Below are 19,613 nucleotides of genomic sequence, written 5' to 3' on the forward strand. Positions count from 1 at the left end.
ATTGTAGCTGCTAAGGTTATATTATATATTGTTACAGTTAGCAGCTAAAACTGCTGGGAATATTGGCAACAAATGATCACAAAGAGGAAAGTGTTACAAAGATCTTGCACTGCTGGGGAGGTGCTTAAACCTGCTATAGGAATGAGAGGATGCTCATATGGATGCAGCAATCCAAGCAATATCCTACATACTGAGCATCTTTTGATTTCTATAGCAGGTTTTAGCATCTCCTCAGCAGTGCAAGATCTTTGTAACCTTTTCCTGTTTGTGATCATTTGTTGCCAATATTCCCTGCAGATTGAGCTGCAAACTGTAACAATAGGCATTGTCACCTTAGTAAAAATAAGGATACATTGTAGCTGCTGAGTTACATTGATGGAAAGATTGATTGAAACTGAAAGGCGGCCATTTAGTGAACCCTGGGAAACAGGGTTTTGCGGATCGATCACGGTACAACCAATCAATCGGCAACTTAGGTCATTCGTTTTCAATAAAGGAAATCAAAGGCTGCATATATTAAAACAAAAACTATATCTTTTTTTTTAAGCTGCTTCGATTGCCTCTTTAAAAAATTTAATTTAAAAATGGCATTAAGAGTTGAATTTTTTAATTAAAAAAAAGGTAGTAAGTATTATAAAATACTACAGAACGGATTTATTTTAAAAAAAAGCACACATGTAGGATATTGCCTGAATTGCTCCTTTAATGTGATTATGATTTGCTCAATCTCTCGCTGAGTTAGGAGCGCGCCTCTCACCAGCCCCCTACCTCCTCCCTAGCAGTCCCCGTTGACTCCTCGCATCCTGGCTCACTGCGCACTGTGGCGCGTCAGCCAGCAGGGGATACAACAGGATTGTGTTCCTGTGCTTCGACGCGTCAGATGGTGCAACAGGGAGCCAATGAGGAGGGGAGATCGCCGGCAGCCTGGTATAAACAGGAAAGGGGGTGGATACATACACACACACACACACACACACAAACCTGGTCAAGATGTAAAGGCACAGCTAAGGAGCCACACAATACACTGCTGACCTCTATTTGATTGGGAGTTGCTAAGCAAGGTTACAGGAGCACAAGGCAGCAAATAGTGCTCAGCAGGGCATCCATATGAGTAAATAAATTCTACAGGGCTCTATCAATAATTAAATTAGTTATAGCAGAATTCTAAATCAAGCAAATTAGAGCCGCGCATTGCCTATCTCTGCAAGGGAAATATGCAGCACTCGTGTTGGACTTTCAATTGCTAAATTAAACTGTTTTTTCTTGTTGGAGCCAAGCAGCATTTCTGCGCGTTCTGCAAAAGTTCATGGCCGTGCCCCCCCCCCATCATGGCCGCGCCCACCTGAACCTTTTGGCCACGCCCCCCACACGGAAATAAGGAACCTACAGACCGCAGATAGCGGTGAAGCGCTGTGCATGCGCCGCCAGGACGCAAGGCGGGAATGCAGGCATGTGCAGCGGGGCCTTAGCCTTAGGATACACTGGGGAAAGCTTAATTTTAACAGCCTGGGTATTTCATATTTTAAATGCTTATTTCTCTTGAACGGAGCATCAGATTTAAAAAAAAAAAAAAAAAAATCTCTCTTAAATTAAGTAATAAATAAAATGCAAAAAAAAAAAATTTAAAATGAGATGAGTATTGCCGCTTTAAATCGCTATGGGAGAGTCAATGCTGATTAAAACTGATGCAAATGTCATCTTGTGTCAATGTCTTGTTCCGTGTGTGTCAGCTTGTGATTTAGGAAGCGGTAGAAGTTAGGGGTAAGTTAAATGAGATATCAAATGATGCATCTCTCTGTGTGTCACTTATTTATATTTTGTGCCGAAGAAAAAATCCACCAAGTCTGAAGTGGTATACCACATGTAAGACATTCTCTGACACAATCGGAAGCAGCAGTGTGTCAAAGCAAAGTTCTCTTTGCACTTACTTTACATGCTCCCCTCACTTCCCTCTCCCCCCCCCCCCTATATTCTTATCCCACATCATTCTTAGATTTGAAGCAGGCCAGCAAAAATCATTAATAGCACCATTTCTCCTAGCTTAAAGGGCTTTTTTCCTCACAGCCGCAAGCAATAAGTTCTACCTTTGAATTTAAGATAGATATATAAAACACTGAGAATAGTAACTTGACCAGTACTTAAAAGTGAAAATATTACATTTGACATGGTCAAAACAGGGGACCCTCGCCGTGTTAAATAACAGTGCCAGGGAGGCGGCACCAGAATGCCATCGGACCTCCAGAACTTCTAGTCCAGGAGTGATCACACGACCATGACTGGCGCAATCAAAAACGAGTACATCATAATGGCACTATAAGGGTTAAGGTAAGAATAAGGTATGTATACTTTATTTATTATATTAGCAAAAACAAAAAAGTATTTCTCAGAAGAGGTGCACTCAACCTCCTATTATATAAGAGAGCTCAAAATCACCATCCCTTTTAGTAATTTACATTTTGAGCTCTCTTATATAATAGGAGGTTGAGTGCACCTCTTCTGAGAAATACTTTTTTGTTTTTGCCGATTTAGTCTCCTATTTCTAGGTGCACCACTCACATATATACGCTGAGCGGGAACTGCTCTTTCTTTATTGAACGATTTATTATATTAGACTGTAGTGCAGTAGTTTTCAACCTTTTTTTTTGGTCACAATAATAATATTGTGAAATTCTGTAGTACCCCAACCCTCTCTAATAGCGTGCATGAGATCAGATGCATAGTGAGGAACCCCAACCCTCTCTAATAGCGTGCATGAGATCAGATGCATAGTGAGGAACCCCAACCCTCTCTAATAGCGTGCATGAGATCAGATGCATAGTGAGAAACCCCAACCCTCTCTAATAGCGTGCCTGAGATCAGATGCATAGTGAGGAACCCCAACCCTCTCTAATAGCGTGTCTGAGATCGAGTGCATTGTCTGGAGAACCCCAAGGGTTCCTAGGAACTCAGGGATAACTATACCTAGACATTTTCAGGTACAAGTCTCAACCTCATAGAGCATGCAACCTGGTGGCTGAAGCATAGGGAGATAAAAATCAGAAGGTGACCGATTCGGATTACACACTTTAACCATAATGTGAGCAGATATAAGGATGGGCAAAGCCACACACGTCATATGGAGTCCTCAGAAAAAAAAAGGAATTGTACAATCGCAATCATGGCACATGCATGTATTGGTTTATAAAAGTTGCATGAAGTGGAGTATCAAATGTTATTATAGGTGAGAACTTAGGTGCTACTTATCAGTGTGGCATTGTTTTTTAAGTACTAAGGATTTCAGCTGCATTGGTCACTTATCAATGTGTAAAAAAAAAACGAAAACGAAAACGAAAAAATAGGTACAGTAGTATGATTTTATTGAACCAACAAAAGTTACCAGTGTACAAGCTTTGGAAACTCACAGGGTTCTTTAGGTGCTTGTGGTTTAGTACAGCGGTGCGCAAACGTTTTGAGCCACAGCATTTTTCGCTCGGCGTCAAATGATGTCGCGGGTCATGTGACGTCATGTCACCGTGTCATTTGGCGCTCGTTGCCATGGCGATGCGTGATGTCACATGACCCAGCGGCGTCATTTGTGAGTTATAGAGGCCTCACACCTCCCCCGGCATTTAATTTAAATGCCGTAGTGAAGAGAGCGGGGCCTCTGTAACCGCCCGCCCCCCAGTTTGTGCACCGCTGGTTTAGTATAATGCCAGAGGCCAAGTTATACTAGTGGCTAGGAAAATGGTCAGACTAGGTGGCCCAAGTGGTTCTTATCTGCCGTTATAGAAAAGTAAGTAAGTGGCACTGCCCCTTTAGCTCGGACGTCCCATGCCCGCCGGAGGCAGGGACAGACTATGATTGTGGGAGTGTACTGTACATACTTGCTGGCTTTTGTCTGTGTGCCATGCAAGTGAAGACAGCAGTTTTCATTGTTCAAGCCGCAAAAGAAAAGTACCTGCTTTGTTATACGAGATTAAAATAATTAGGATTTCTCTACCCATTAAGAATTGTTCACCTTTGTGCCTGGTTACTAAAGTACAGGAAACAAAAGAATCTGAAATCTGATGGAGTTTAAAGCAGCAATGAATAATGACTCGAAATGTAAAGATTGCCTCAAGCTAAGAATCTCCCCTTCAAGTTTAATAATTAATACGATTAACAAATGCTACATTTTCATTAAAACATTTTTATTTTTTTTGAAAAGGCAGAATTTCTAAAATGTATTTATAAAGATATTTTCACCGTTTTTATTTTTCATTTCCACCCCGAGATACAAAAAGGTGGAAATTTGATGTTAAAAAAAAAAAACAAAAAAAAAAAATAAAGTGTGTAAAAAGCAAGTCATGTGCATCCGAAACCAGTCACAAAAAATTACAAAAAAAGAAGATTTATCCAATCAATCAATCTCTAACCCGTTTGCATGCAGCGTACATAAAACAAAGAACAGAAAAGCCCAATGCCACTTCCAATATGACAAAAATACACAGTAAAATACTTATATATTCTCTTGAAAAAGGGTCATTTAGTTTAACCCTTTGGCCAAAGCATTGTAAGCCTGTGAGCCACATTAAGGCAGACACCCATTCACAGGTCCTAACACTACCAGATAAAATACTAATACAACTCTGTTAGGATTAAAATTCTCATTTACCTCTATTAGGAGGGAGAAGGACCAACATTGGATCCATATCCAGTAAAATGAAAGACTTGCTAACTAGGGCAGTGGGGAGGGGTGAGCTTGACACCTGGGAGGGGCCGCTAACCTTCAACAGCTGAGACCAGCTGACAATAAGTTAAACAACACACAGAACCCCAAGAAGCTCATTTTGGGAACCCTTGAGCCCCCACAAAAATATATGTATACAAGTGTCAAAAAGGAGTGCGACTGGGCGTGGTGGATGCATAAAACAAAGAACAAAAAAGCCCAATGCCACTTCCAATATGACAAAAATACACAGTAAAATACTTAGATATGCAGCATACAGCAGCGAGTACAGGAGTGAGAACAGCACTGAGCACTTTACCGGACGTGCATCACGGTGCATGATTTGATCTTTTCTGTGACTCGTTACGGATGCGGTGTACATGCACATGACAAACACTGGTCAAACGAAAGAAACTGCAGTTTCTTTAAGATACCGCGACTTTACATTTGTATTACTGTGCAGAATGTGACATGGTAAATCCTCTGATCTGTGCCATTACTACGTTGTGTGATGTATTAGCTCCCTGATCTGTCCATCTGCTAGTAAGTCCGCCCTGTAGATATGTGCAGTATTGCTAGTGTTACTAGCTCAGCAAACCATTCTTGTGGCATTGTTAGTTATGGATACTTTAGTTATTTATTTAAATCAGTAGTCCGAGCTGACGGGTTCTCCCTCCCCCTCCTCCCCCCCTTTAAATGTGCATCAATACAATGATAAGTAATTAGCCAAGTTATTGATCGATCCGTTCTCTTGTGATCGATTGGCGAAGATTCGGCTAAGGGGTTCACTAAATGGCTGTCAGGGCAGCAGAAGAGGACCAAAGACGCAAAGTTCTGTGGGGAAGATCATGTGACCAAGCAGTCACTAGATATAATTCATGCACTGCAAGAGAGAGGGCAGGGCTTAAAAAGGGGTGTGCCAGAGCCTGTTTCAGAACAGGAAGGTGATGTGACTTTGTAAATGGTTGCTATAGAAATAAAAGATGCTTGTTACATTATCATACATTAAGAGACATTTAGAGTTGATTTTAAAAAAATGCTACAAGTATTTTCTCATAGTACAGAAATTATTTTTTTTTTTTTAAAACACGTAGGATATTGCTTAGTCTGCAGCTTTAAAGCAATGTAATTATATAAGCTGCCAATCGATCCGTTCTTCCGTGATCGATCGGCAAAGATCCCGCTTTCCCCGGCTCACAATATGGCTGGCTATTTCAAAAGAGGAAGAGTTGTGCTTTCCTAAACGGTTGCTTTAGCATCCCGAGGAAGCTAAATATATTAAAACTCATTAAAGAAGAAGAACATCAAGATGTATGTCTACCTTGGCTGGCAAATAATACTGGGTGTGAACCTTTTGAATAAAAACAATAGGAGAATGAAGATGGCATGGAGCGCATTTTGAAGAAAAAAGAAAATATTTCAAGGGAACCTTCCACTGTGCCTCAAGAGGAAAGATTTTGACCTGTGTATTCTGCCCGTGCTCACGTATGGATGTGAAACTTGGACCCTAAATACAAAGATAATTCAGAAGCTTCAGACAATGCAAAGAAGTGTGGAGAGATGTATGCTGGGTATTACCTGAAGAGACAGGAAAAAGAATAAATGGGTTCTAAACCAAACAAAAGTCTGTGACATCATCACACGAGTGAAGACATTAAAATGGCTGGGGGCCGGACATATCACAAGAAGAAATTACCATCGATGGACAAAGATGGTACTAGACTGGATTCCAAGGGAGATTAAAAGACCAAGATGATGACCAAAAGCAAGATGGTAGAATGAAATCAGAACATTTGTTGAAGCAACATGGAAAAAGAGAGGCTTGCACCGCAGTACATTGGGGGGGGAGGAATCAGGCAGTGTATCGACAAGTGGGGATTATGGTATATATATATATATATATATATATATATATATATATATATATATATATATATATATATATATATATATATATATATATATCAAAAACAAATAAGAGTTAGGACTAGCACTAAGTGGTAAAATAATAAGTGATAGAAAAATTGAATATTTGTGTAATTATAATATCAGGCACTGATCAAGGAGAAATAGGCCACTAAGATGCAGCTCTAAAGAGATATGCCTATCCTAGAAAATTGGGAAAAGAAAAAAGCGCAATCCTATATAGCTGTTACAAATAAGGAAAAATTTAATAAAGGCAAAAAAAGGCTTGGTTGGTGGACAAACAGATATAACAAACACAGATCAATAATTTGATCTACATCAGAGTCATTCCACTCCCCATTTGTTGCTTCATTCACATTCAATGCTATGCAATGCAATTAAGTGCTTTATCATCTACAAGTGCTACTCCCTCACAATAGATCTATTGGACACTTTTTGGACACAGTTTTTTCCTTATTTTTAACAGCTATATAGGATTGCGCTTTTATATATATATATATATATATATATATATATATATATATATATATATACATACATACATACACACACATATACATATACACAATATGCTTTTAATCTTCTTGTATTAAAGTATGTTGTTTTGTATAGAAAATGCAGAAATATAGTAGAATTGAATAACTTAATCAGTCCCAGAAAACATATTGATCTAGTTTTTGATGTAAGGATATGCCAAGCCGACACTGCGCCTTGCATCTGAATCCTTCCAATGAAACCAGTTGGTAGGTTACTCAGTAAAATGAATAGAACTAGAGCTTTAATTTCAGTCAATTGAAATTTAATTGGGAGGCAGAGCCAATAAATAGACAGCATGAGAAGCACGGGATTCTGGGAGATGAAAACGCAACCAAAAGCATCTCCATGATACAGGAACTTGCCTTATAACTCAAAATTGTTGAGGGCACTTGATTCGGAGGGAATTTTTTTTTTTTTTTACGGCAGTACTGTTTCATATAATCAATCTTATTCTATAAAGAGCGATATTGCCAATTCGAATTCTGTCTGCAAAATGCTATGTACAGGGCTATAAAAGTAAATATATTTGAATTTGTATCTGTGCCTGCAGGCATAGACAAGTTTATAAAAATAAAAAAAAATGTAAAAATACGGGGATTAATCCCAGCAAGTATTATAATTGATACAATTATATCGTGTCATCACCATTTTTGCCTGTTACCACAGACCAACATTTTTCAAATGAACATCCTTTCTATTTGTGCGATACCTTAGATGTGCATGCGCCCCTAGGCTGGCTTGCTACGTAATCACCAAGAAGTTCATTGTTTGGTTAGCTTGACGCTTTGCAATCTGAACTTGTTAGGTCAAAGAGCTCATTTCACCTGAATCCTTTTGCTTTATGGTTTTCGGGCAATTACGCTTAATAAAAAAAAATGATAATTTGTATTAGTTTGAGGTAGTGTCATTTTTGGTGAACTCTAAACCCTTTGTGACAGAGAACCAGTGACGCATTGGAGAGCAATGTGCTAAAGATCCCTGTGGCAACAACAGCGTTAACTTGTTAGGAACTGGTTTAGAACTTAACCTTGATCATACAAATGTGGGATTGCGGGCACTTCCTCGCGTAAGAATGAGCCCCACCATGTTTATTTAATTAGCATTCTCGCCAGCACAGACATATGGTTTATGCTGTGATAATCTGTTTCCTTCCTAATTTTGTGTCTGTTTTCACCTTTTCTGAATTCACTTCAATCCTCCTATTTGCTTGGCATGCCAGAATAGCCGCAGCCATTAAAAATTCCCAGTGTCGAAATTATTCTCATAAAATTATCTCTCCACAATGTAACCGCTGAACTTAAAATAGTTATCATCAGGAAAAACAACAGACGGTGGCCATAATGGTAAAAATAAGCAGAAAGCATTCATTTTCAGTGGCCGGGCGTATTCCTGCTTTTAGACCTGTTAGTTGAATTAACTAATTCGCTGTAGAGCAGACTAGAGACTGTGGCATTTAATTTAATGGACATGCCCATAAATACACCACTTCTGACCTTGAGTTTCACTTCCAGGTCAAATATTCTACATGTCCTAAATTAAAGGGTCAGTTCAGCCTAGGACGAAAGTAAACCAAGGACAGTGACATGTTTAACAAATCAAATGTAGCCGATTTAACATTTTAAAAAACAAAAATATCAGACCTCCTGGTTCCAGAGATGTCATTTTTTTGTGCTGGTGTTTGACACAAAAATAACCCCAACAAATATAGCCGCGGGATCACCAATAGAAAGTTGCAACATCATCTCCCAATTACATTGCAGCTTTCTATTGGCTGGAGCAAGGTTGACCCTGGCAAGTATTTGGGGCACCATGGATCATCAGTGAGGGACCGCCTAATTCAGGTAATTTCTCTCACAAACAGAAAAGAGGATGTCTACAGATGAAGGAGAACCTCAATATTGCCCTTTTTTATGTACAGTAGCTTTGAACAGATTTAGTCACCTGGTTAAAGGTCTTGAAGTTGTACTCTTTGTAGATGGCATCTCTTGCAGTGATTTCTATCCATCCTGATGACTGGATGTCTTGGAGAGCTTGGCCTCTTTCCTCCGGAGTCAGCCACTGAGCCTCTGAAGTCTGCAGAGTATATACGTATATAATAAACAATAATACAAATTCAGAAGATTGGTAGATATGGAGGGGTTTTGCTCTGCATAATTCTTTTAAGGCCAGAGGGAGCTGCGACATTTTGTTTTACATTGACCAGTATACCAGACAGGAATTGAATCCATATGCCTATCCCAAAACCGTGACGTTGTAGCACTCCATCCAGAGAGACAATCTTGAAAATCGCCACACGAAATCCCAGAACGAGAGTTTCAAATCTTTAAACTTTATTGACAAACATCTGCTAAAATAGTGTACGTGGATCCCACACTAAAAGCGCAACGCGCTTCATCAGACGCTCCATGATGGAACCTCTGACGTGCTGTGGGCAGCATGAAACACGTTCGGCTCTCTCTCGTGTGAGATCCACGTACACGATTTTAATAGATGTTTGTCAATAAAGTTTAAAGATTTGAAACTCTCGCTCTGGGACTTCAAGTGTGGCAATTTTCAAGTTTTCAAGTTTACCTCTCGGCACAGAGTCCTTAGTCATCACGGTTTTGTCTTTTGATTCATGGGCTGTGGAAAGCCCTAGACAACAGCACGAATGCCATGCCCCATGCGTTGGAACCCGGAAATGGTTGGGATATTGGACTGATGCGAGAACCCTAATTGAACGTTTAAGTGCGTTTCTCAAGGGTTAAGGAGCACCAAGGAGTTTTCATCTACTGTGCCCTGTCTATCCCAAGATTGCTCAGCTTCTGTCCTTAAGGGCTACGAACAGATTAGGTTTGCACGACAGTACAAACCGAAGCAAGTTGTCCTAGTAATAATGAAGGCTACGCTAATTGGTTCAGTATGTGTTAATTAGAAGAATCACGACAACCTGGTCTGTCGATTTTAATTACCACTGCTCTAACCCAGTTGTTCTCATACATTTGAAAGTGGTCAACCCCAAAGTCATTGCTTTGCGTTTGGTAGCCTAATTCTCCCAAGGAGTGTGTTTAGCACACGAACAATCCCATTTGAGTGGATCAGATCTTTAATTTGATGGACTATATTAATTATGTTATTAATGCAGTGAAACTGCCTTCGTCACAGTCTCCATCACTCCTTCTTTTGGTCAGTTTTCCTTGCCTCTTTCAATGTGTCTGCCCTCCATATATAGCACTTGGGACTCTAGTAAAATAGGACTCTCCCCGTCTCTCTCATGTTATTTGAAGCTAACGTAAAGCAGCGCCAATTTAACCTGGATTTAGGCCCCTACTAATGAGTTAAGCAACGTCTGCTGTTTTTTTGCATAACAATTCCTTTTGTGGATACCGCCTTCTCTGCTAATACAGTAATATAAAGTACTATGAATTTTTGCCATCTTGTGATATCTATTTTCAATAAATGACTAATGATGTAGATTAATAATAAATTGTAGTTTATGAGTGCACGGTTATAGGGTTTTCTTCCCAGTGCTAATTTAACCTGACGTTAGGCCTATACTGAGTTACACAATGGCGGCTGTTTTTGCATATAAATTACCATTTGTAGATAACTTAGGGAAATTAAAGTCTGTTACTAATGTAGTTAACCTAGCATTATTTATCCTGATAGAGAGGAATTTAGTGCACCTGGGCCTTTGAGTGCCAAGATTAGGCTCACCGCTTGCTGTTATTATGTACAGCCACTAGATGGTGCCAAATAACAAACAAGAAAATATATAGCTAGGCCTCACTTCAGTCTTAAATTATTGAATGATTTCTCAATATCTGTGCAGTATAACAAATGCAAAAAAAAATTTTTAAAGGGTATAAGCTGTGTCCAAGACAAATAACTGCTATAAACAATAAAATTAGTAATTACAGCCCTAAGTTGCTGCTCTCAGACCACAAATACATTATTAATCCAATTACATTATCAGAAAAATAAACTAACGGCGCATAATAAAGTCCCTCATAAATAGGAAGCGGGAGTGTCAGCTTTCTATATTTAAGGCCTTTGGAGCTGAAATTTGAAAAATTAATTATTGGAGTAATTTTACTTTATTACAACTGCAATTTGATTTAATTTATTAAAGCCACAATTTATTCACACCCTCTAGTTTTACCTATTTAGCAGGTACTGTGTCTATTATTTAGGTTTTCTACCTATTCAAACCAGGTGTATGTCTAGTACCTATTCTTGTCTGTGTGTGAGCAGAGGAGCGCTCTACTGCCTGCCTCCCTCCCATTGGCTGAAGCTCAGAACCTTCAGCTAATTACAGCATCTGGAAGATAAATTACGGATTTGATAAATGATAAGCGGGTTATAGGGAAGTTCTCATTATGTCTATTTATATCTATTTTATTCGTATATACACAGATAAATCAAGACATACAAGTTTTATTGTTGAAATGATCTTTGCATGTAAATAGCAGCATGTGTTAGGCTTCGTTTATAGTACATGACAAATCGATCCCTGCACTGTGATGGGGAGGCGTGGTCGTGACATCACCAGGCTGGTTCACTTTCATTGCCTGAACTGCTCACGTGACGCGAACAAACAAAATAGTTTGTCCATTCAAAATTGTGCCGCGCGGTCACTCTTCCCCGCGCGCACTATGGCAGGCCCAATAGAGCTGCTGTATTTTGCGCGCGAACACTATAATCGTAGCCTTATGGTGGCTATAGGAGGGTCTCCCTTGCTTGTAAGCTCCTGTATCCCACATTGACAGAGGAACTAAACATTACCTATTTTTGTGTGCCCAATGTTGGCGGGTCTGACCTTGTGTACTGTATTTTACTTTATCACAACTACATGATAAACAGCTACCTGGATCTGCACCTTTACCGTCAATGTATGCAGAGCAAAGCAATAGGGCACCATGTACGGGGCAGAGAGACACACAGGGCACCGTGGTGGGGGCAGCAGAGCAGTCTGTGATGGGCACACAGTGAAGACTGTGAGGCACAGGCCATGTTATGCTTGTGGGGGGCAGTTAATTTAAAGATGCAATCCAACCAGTTTAGATAAAATATATATTTTTGGTTTAATATATGCAGCGTTTGATTACCTTTATTGATAACTAATTACCCAAGCTTCCAATCGATTCGTTCTCACGTGATCAATCAGCAAAATCCTGTTTCCCAGGGTTCACTAAATGGCTGCCTTTCAGTTTCAATTCCATCCTTCAGTCAGTGTAACTCAGCAGCTACAATGTATCCTGATATCATTAAAGTAACATTATTTATTGTTACTGTTCGCAGCTCAAACGGCTGGGAATATTGGCAACAAATTATAACAAACAGGAAAAGTTAACAAAGATCTTGTACTGCTGGGGAGGTGCTAAAACCTGCTATAGAAATCAAAGGATGCTCAGTATATATTAAAAAGCATTACAATGGCATTAAGAATTGAATTAAAAATAAAAAAATAGTTAGTATTATCTAATAATACTACAGAGTTGATTTATGTAAACAAACACACACACACACACACACACACACACACACACACACACACACACACACACACATTGCTCCTTTAAGGCAGAAAGTTGGCAGCAGAAACCAATAAGACACTTGTACCTTGTGTGCAGATGTCAGCAGCAATATGGCTATGAAACAGCTTGTCTGGATAGGAAGCAGGAAGGGCCAGGATATGGGAGCAGTCAGGGTACCTTGGGGACAGACCCTCCAACATTTTGCATGCAAATATAGGTACCAATGTACTTCCTGCTGCTGGGTGGAGGTACTTCTAAGCAATTCCTATGGCAGTCCCTAAACTATGCAGTTTACCCCCACACAGACAACTTCCAATTTATTAGGTAATCTTACAGGACCCCAAAACATGTAAAATACCCGCTAAATAGATAAAGTTGAAGGGTAAATGATAGCAATCAGCCTTACAGAGCAGATGAAAGCCCTGATTCACTTACCATCTTAGAGAAGTCTCTCCTGCAGGCAGCAGAGATCAGAGAGCTACAGGCTGCAGAGTTTGTTAGCACAGCTCCCAGCCTGGCCTTGCCTGTTGTAAACAGGAAGCTGCACATGTCTGCAACCTCCCCTCCTTTCACTGACTGAACCTGCTGGGATGCACACCGCATGCACACCCACACACACACACACAGAGGTCAGTCACACCGCACAGCCGCTGGGGTCTCTGTGTGAGACTCTCTTTAGGGACACACAGTCCTGTTCCTGCTGCTGAGGGCCTGGGAGGAGGGGCCCTGATCACACTATAAGTATGAGGCACTGACAGCAGCTGCAGGAAGTAACTGGACGTCAAAGGGCTGAAATGAATGAGATGTGGAGGTTCAGACACGCTAACAAAAGCAGCAAAAGCAGATATCCCCATACAGACCAACTCTCCCTATTTATTTTAAGCTAGAAAATGCAGACATTTCTGCTTTCTCCCTGAAAATGATTTCTCCACCACAATGCAAGTCAATGGGAGTTTTATACATCTCTCACATATTCATTCTAATCTTGAGAAGCTATTAAAGTGTGTGTATGTGTGTCTTTATTATTAGGTTAACCGTTTAACTGTGGCAGCAAAGGGGTTAATTTAAGTTTTTGCCCTCTGAGGATATAATTATTATATGTCACTGGGATTTTTAACATGGCTACTGCCATTCACTCAGAGTAATGGCGCTGTGGTTGCCATGGTAACCAAGAAGGACCGTAAATGTGAAAACAGGTGAGGACAGCAAAAATACCATTTGAGAGTGAAAAAAGCAGTAGGGAGCAGCATCAGCCCTGTCACCGGGAGAAGACAGGTCAAGAGGCGAGTGAGGTTACTGGCACGCCCCTAGACGCCCACAGACTGCACACGTACAATGGCCAGGAAAAGCACCCACTTTCCCTCAGCCTCCGCACGGGCGAAGTGTCTACGGCCGCAGCCAGGGTGATTGAGAGCGTGTTGGCGCTCGAGCTCGGTGCTCATTTTGTATGGGGGATTTGTGGCCAGCTTGCTGTGCGCTCGGGGGGCGCAGCCATGTCACGGAGCTGGTTCGCTCTCATTGGACGAACCACTCACGTGACGCGCCAGTAATAAATTTACTTGTCTCTGCAAGCAGCTAAGCGCCGTGTGCTCACGCTGGACACATTGTAGCAATGTGATTGATCGCGCTGAGCAGGCGCCCGCTCAGCATCACCCTGGCCGCAGCCTTAGGCCTTAATTATACCAGAAACTGCAGAGCGATCCAGTGACGTCGCTGGGCGACATGTGCCTATGCAAAAGCGATTTGTAGCACTACTGCAGAGGAGACGTGACCAGTTGGTCTGTTAAAGATGCACTGTGATTGGCTTTGCAAATCAAGTGACGCGGCCAGTGAAAAACAAACTCTCAAATCTCTTCACGAGAGAGAAGCTTTGCAGTTCGTCGTGGTGCTTATGTCACTACTGGTATGTGCGCTTTCATTGGATTTGATTGTTTTGACGCTGTGCAGCGTCACGTGTCGTCGCCAGCGATGTCTGGTATAATCACAGCCTAATGTTGCCAGGTGTCCACTATTGAACCTGACTGTCCTATATCTGGACACTCGGTCTAGTAGAAAATGAGGTAATACTGGACAATGTATGTGTCCGGTATTACCTCTCTGGAAATAGTGACCTGACCGGCTTGGGGGGCCGCGTGATTTCCCCAAGCAGGGAGAGAGCAGGGCTGTTGCTACTGGGTAATGCAGCCAATCAGGTGTCAGGAGCCTGGTGGTGGGGGCAAGGTGAGGAGGAAATAGCATGGAGCAGAGAGGTGTGTGTCTCTCACTTGAACGCGTCGCAAATTTCACCATTGTGTCCAATATTTTTGGAGAAGCCGCCTGGCAACCTTATCACAGCAGCATTTGGAATTTATTGAATGGTAGAAATCTGTGGGAAGTACAGTGAGTAGAAGGCTGCAGTGATCCAGATGGGTTCAAATTAAAACTAACCAGCCATGTGGACCCGACTTACTGCAATCTAAGTTCCTAAGACTTGGTGCTCCAGCCATTGCCAAACCAATTGCTTCCATAGTCAGCACTATTCTGTCTACAGGCCATATCCCTAAGACCTGGAAAACTGCCAGAGTTGTCGAAATCTTCAAAAGTGGGGTCAAAAACATTTTCTCCCAATACTATCCAAAGTCATGGAAAAATGTGTTCATTCCCAATTAAGCAATTACTATACCAAGACAAATTTCCTAGACAATTTCAATCTGGCTTTCGCCCCAAACACCTGCACGGTAACTACCCTGCTAAAAGTTTGCAATGAGATCCAGTGTGGAATAGAACTGGGACAACTCACTGGTGCAATGTTCCTAGATTTTGCAAAAGCTTTTGATACTGTTGATCATGTTAGCTTGCTTAAACTCAAGTGCTCTGGAATAGGGAAGCATGCTTTAAACTCGTTTAATTCCGACCTATCAGGTAGATCCCAACATGTCTATTTCAGTCTCTAACTTCAACCGCTTGGATATCACCTGCAGTGTCCCGCAAGGCTCTGTTCGGAAGCCCCTACTCTTCTCAGTGTTCATCAATGATCTTCCTACAGCTTGTAAGGGAGCTTCAATACACATGAATGCAGATGACACAATCTTATCTGCTCACAGCCCTAGCCTCTCCGACCTTGAACACATAATTCAATCATATTTTTTGAGACTTGAAAATTGGATTTCCCTAAACAAACGGTTTTTAAACACTGACAAGACTGTAACAACGGTATTTGGGACCAAGGCTAAATTTTTAAAGCTTCCAATGAAGGTTCTGATCTGGAGCTCAAACGCTAATACCACCCTAGCTCCTGTTACTAGTTTTAAATACTTGAGCATATGGCTTAACTCCCATTTAACATTTGGGATGCACATTGATACCCGGACATCCAAAACCTGTGCCAAACTAGGTGTACTTTATAGGAACAAATCCTCCCTAAGTCTGCTGGTCAGAAACCGTATTGCAAAGCAGATGCTAATGCCAATTATCGACTATGGGGACATAGTGTAAGGCTCGGCATCCCAAACCCACCTTAGCAAACTTGATACCCTCTACAATTCATTATGCCGTTTTGTTCTCCAATGCAACGACAACACACATCACTGCGAAATGCTCAAAGAACTAGATTGGACATCACTTGAGTATTGGCGCAAAGTTCACCTTTCCTGTCTTGCCTTCAAATACTTTCTGGGCAAACTATCTGAACAAGCTCCTCACCCTTACCACATGCAGCACTTATCATCTGAGATCTGACTCCAAAAGACTGTTCATCGTCCCAAGGCTCAGCAAAGTATCTGGGCGCTCATCCTTTTACAGTGCACCCCAAAACTGGAACAATCTACCGGAGACTCTCACAGCCACCACCAATCTAAGTTCTTTCAAAACTAAAGCCGTCTCACATTTTAATCTGGTCTGTAATTGTTACATACGCCTATAATATATATTATCTTTAACGGTGCATGCAATGTCTTGTATATAATGTATACCCTGTTCACTTATGTAACTATGTAATTGTAACCATGTATTATTTGTCATCTTAAGGCTAAGGACCCGCTGCGGTCGGCGGCGCGCGTGGCTGTGGGCCACCAGCTCCTTTCCTCCAGTCTGGAGGTCCCCGCTGGCTCCTTCCGACATGGCTGACTGCGTGCTGTGACGCGTCAGCCGGCCGATGCTGCAAACTTTTGGTGATGAGATGCGCTGACGCGTCACGTGGTGCAGCAGTCAGCCAATGAGGGGAGGGAGGCGTCTACGGGGAGGGAGGCGGCTACCCTCTCCCCGTGTTTGCTGAGGTGGTGACGGGGCACAGATCCGCTCATTGTCTCCCCCCAAGACGGAGGGGGGAGGGTTGTGACATCCGTGGGACCGCACAGCCTGGAGAGGGACATTACCCCGTCATGGCCGTGCCCCCCCAACCCATCTTGGCCACGACCCCCCGCGCTGAAAAAAGTCAGCTGCAGATCGCAGTGACTTGCACGCGCCGCCGGGAAGCAGGGCGGCCGTGCGGGTGCGTGCAGCGGGGCCTCGGCCCAACTCTAATCCCAGGACATACTTGAAAACGAGAGGTAACTTATTGTATTACTTCCTGGTAAAATATAAATAAAGGAATGAAGGCATGCATTCACATTTTAGAAGAGACAGAAAATGTTGTATTTAGCAACCCAGTTTTAGCAAGCCCAGTGATTCCCAATCAGGGTTCTGTGGAACCCTGGGGCTCCTTGAAGCAGTCTCAGGGGTTCCTCCTATGGACCACAGACCCCCCCCCCCCCCCTCCCCCTGGGGGTGTTTTTTTTTTTTGCATGTATTTTGTAGGGTGGATTGAGTGAGAGTGATTTAATTGACGGAAGGTAGGGGCGAGAGTGAGAGAAGAGAGGGGGGTGGGAGGGAGTGAGTGAGGAAAAGAGGGAGTAAGAGTGAGATGCAAGGGATAAATACATGCGAGGCGGGAGGGGGGAGAGTGGATGGGAAAGAAATATATTTGTAGAGGGTGGGAAATAGAGGTGGCTCATGAGGTGTGAAATGTTGTGACTGACCCCTGTCGAACCGAATATGTGTCAGCCAGATAGGGGTTCCCCGAGATTTTTCGAAATACTTCAAGGGTTCCTCCAAACAAAAAAGGTTGGCAATCACTGCTCTAGTACTTAAACAGTACAAGCAAGTACCTTTAAGAGAAAGGACTGAAGTAGACAAGATGTGAACATGGCAGCCATCTTGTCTACCTATGTCTTCTCTTAAAGGTACAGTACTTGCTTGTACTGTTTAAGGCTAGACACTACAAATATGACACAAATGGTGGGCTTGGGGAACTGGATGGATTGTAGTGTTATTGACTGTGATGGTGAAGGGCACAATGGGGCTTGATTTAGGTGGAATTATAAGCAGTTCAAGCTTTGACATACCTTGGGTTTGAGGCGGGTAGCTGCCATCCAGGATAAGATTGCCACAAGACGGTTCCTGAACTCTGCTGCGGATGTGAGCTTCAGTGCGGATAGATACAGTTGGATCTAAACTCTGAACATCCCAAAGAATCAGTGTAGCGCTGCTTTAGATACATTTGGGGTTGATCGTGAAAGCAATTGGTCGATTTTTTTTGCCGATTTGTACACTTTGTGATTTTTTTGATTTTTGTAACTATTCAAATTCTTTATTTGTTTTATTAATCCGATTGTGATATCTCATGGATTGCAAAGAAAAAAAAAACTCCAGCAGGAAGTGGAAAAATAAAAAGTAGTTAATATTAATCTTAAAAATGTAAAGAAGAAAATATAGCTGAGAGATAGACAGGAAAAAAGGAGAGAACTTCTCACCCAGAACCGAGACTTGCGGAACACCAACAGATTCTTAACAATTATCTTGATTCTTTAAAAAAATAATTTAAAAAAATAATAATAAAAAAAATCGCCCAGTCAACTCTTCCAAATCAAGTATACACCATTCAAATTTATTTACAAATAAATAATGCACAGACAACACAATTTGTCAAAAAATAGAATGCAGGAATTATATAAGGCCTAAAAATGATGAAATAACTCAAGTTGTACTGGAAAGGCTCCTATTCTAAGCATCTCCATAAATTATCATATTCTAATTGGTTTATACAGTGGCCACCAATGCTTAAGACCAGTCATAGGGGAACCTTACTAAGTAGATTCATGCAAACTAAGAAATTGTTTAGAATATTAACATAAAACCCACGTTGATGTCCCCAGTGATAATGTACTGAGGACGTCGCGTATGACAGAAAAATCTAACTTTTGCCTTGAACCATAAATTAAAAACGAAATGACCTAAGAGGCTCTGCTCTTTAAGTTAAAGGTACCCTGCAGAGTTTATTATGTATCCTTACATAACCCCTACGGGAGGTATCTCTGGGAGCAGGGGGTCCCTGGAGCTCAAATTAACATAGTGCAGCTCCGGAGACCCCCTGCCTCAATCCTATAACTAAAAAAGAAAACAATTAAAATGCAACCCGGAGTGCTGCAGGCCGAATGTCTCCAAGACTGTGAATTTTTTATGCTGCTTCAAAATGTTCATTTGTTTTTGAGTGATCCAACTAAATGACCAAATCTGCAGTCCCTGGAGCTGAAATGAGCATAGCTCAGCTACAGAGACCGCCTGCTTCAAACCTATAACAAAAAATGCAACCCAGAGTGCTGCTTCAACCACTGAAATGGAGTTGATCTTGTTCTGTGGTTGGTGACATTGCTGTAACTGTAAGTGCCACACTTCCAGCACTTGGATAGTGACCTCCTGCAGGGCAGCAAAGCCTGCTGAGTAAGCCCCAACCACTAATGCACACAGACATCCACCGTTAGCTTCAGCGTCACAAAGCAATCGGATGGTACCCTTACAAGTGTAATACACGGCTTGGCGCTAATGAAGAGGGCATTTATCCCTTTAAAAAAAACTTACACCGTTAACCTAAATTAGCTGCCAACTTCAATAAAGCCTCTAATCAAAAAACGTAACAAATTACTTTTTTTTCA

General features: G+C 41.6%; 1 protein-coding gene across 1 annotated transcript in view; it reads right to left on the bottom strand.

Moving 5' to 3' along the window:
* Positions 1 to 13,392, bottom strand: part of PCBD2 (pterin-4 alpha-carbinolamine dehydratase 2) — a 141,683-nt gene extending 128,291 nt beyond the window's left edge. The window contains exons 1-2 of the mRNA XM_075601135.1: positions 13,102 to 13,392; positions 9,092 to 9,223 (exon numbers count right to left, since the gene is read on the bottom strand). Of these exons, the coding sequence (XP_075457250.1) occupies positions 9,092 to 9,223; positions 13,102 to 13,269 (300 nt within the window). The 5' untranslated portion in view covers positions 13,270 to 13,392. The remainder of the gene's footprint in view (positions 1 to 9,091; positions 9,224 to 13,101) is intronic.
* Positions 13,393 to 19,613: the final 6,221 nt, after the last annotated feature.

This window comes from Ascaphus truei, chromosome 5, assembly GCF_040206685.1.
Source record: "Ascaphus truei isolate aAscTru1 chromosome 5, aAscTru1.hap1, whole genome shotgun sequence".
Taxonomy (NCBI): Eukaryota; Metazoa; Chordata; class Amphibia; order Anura; family Ascaphidae; genus Ascaphus; species Ascaphus truei.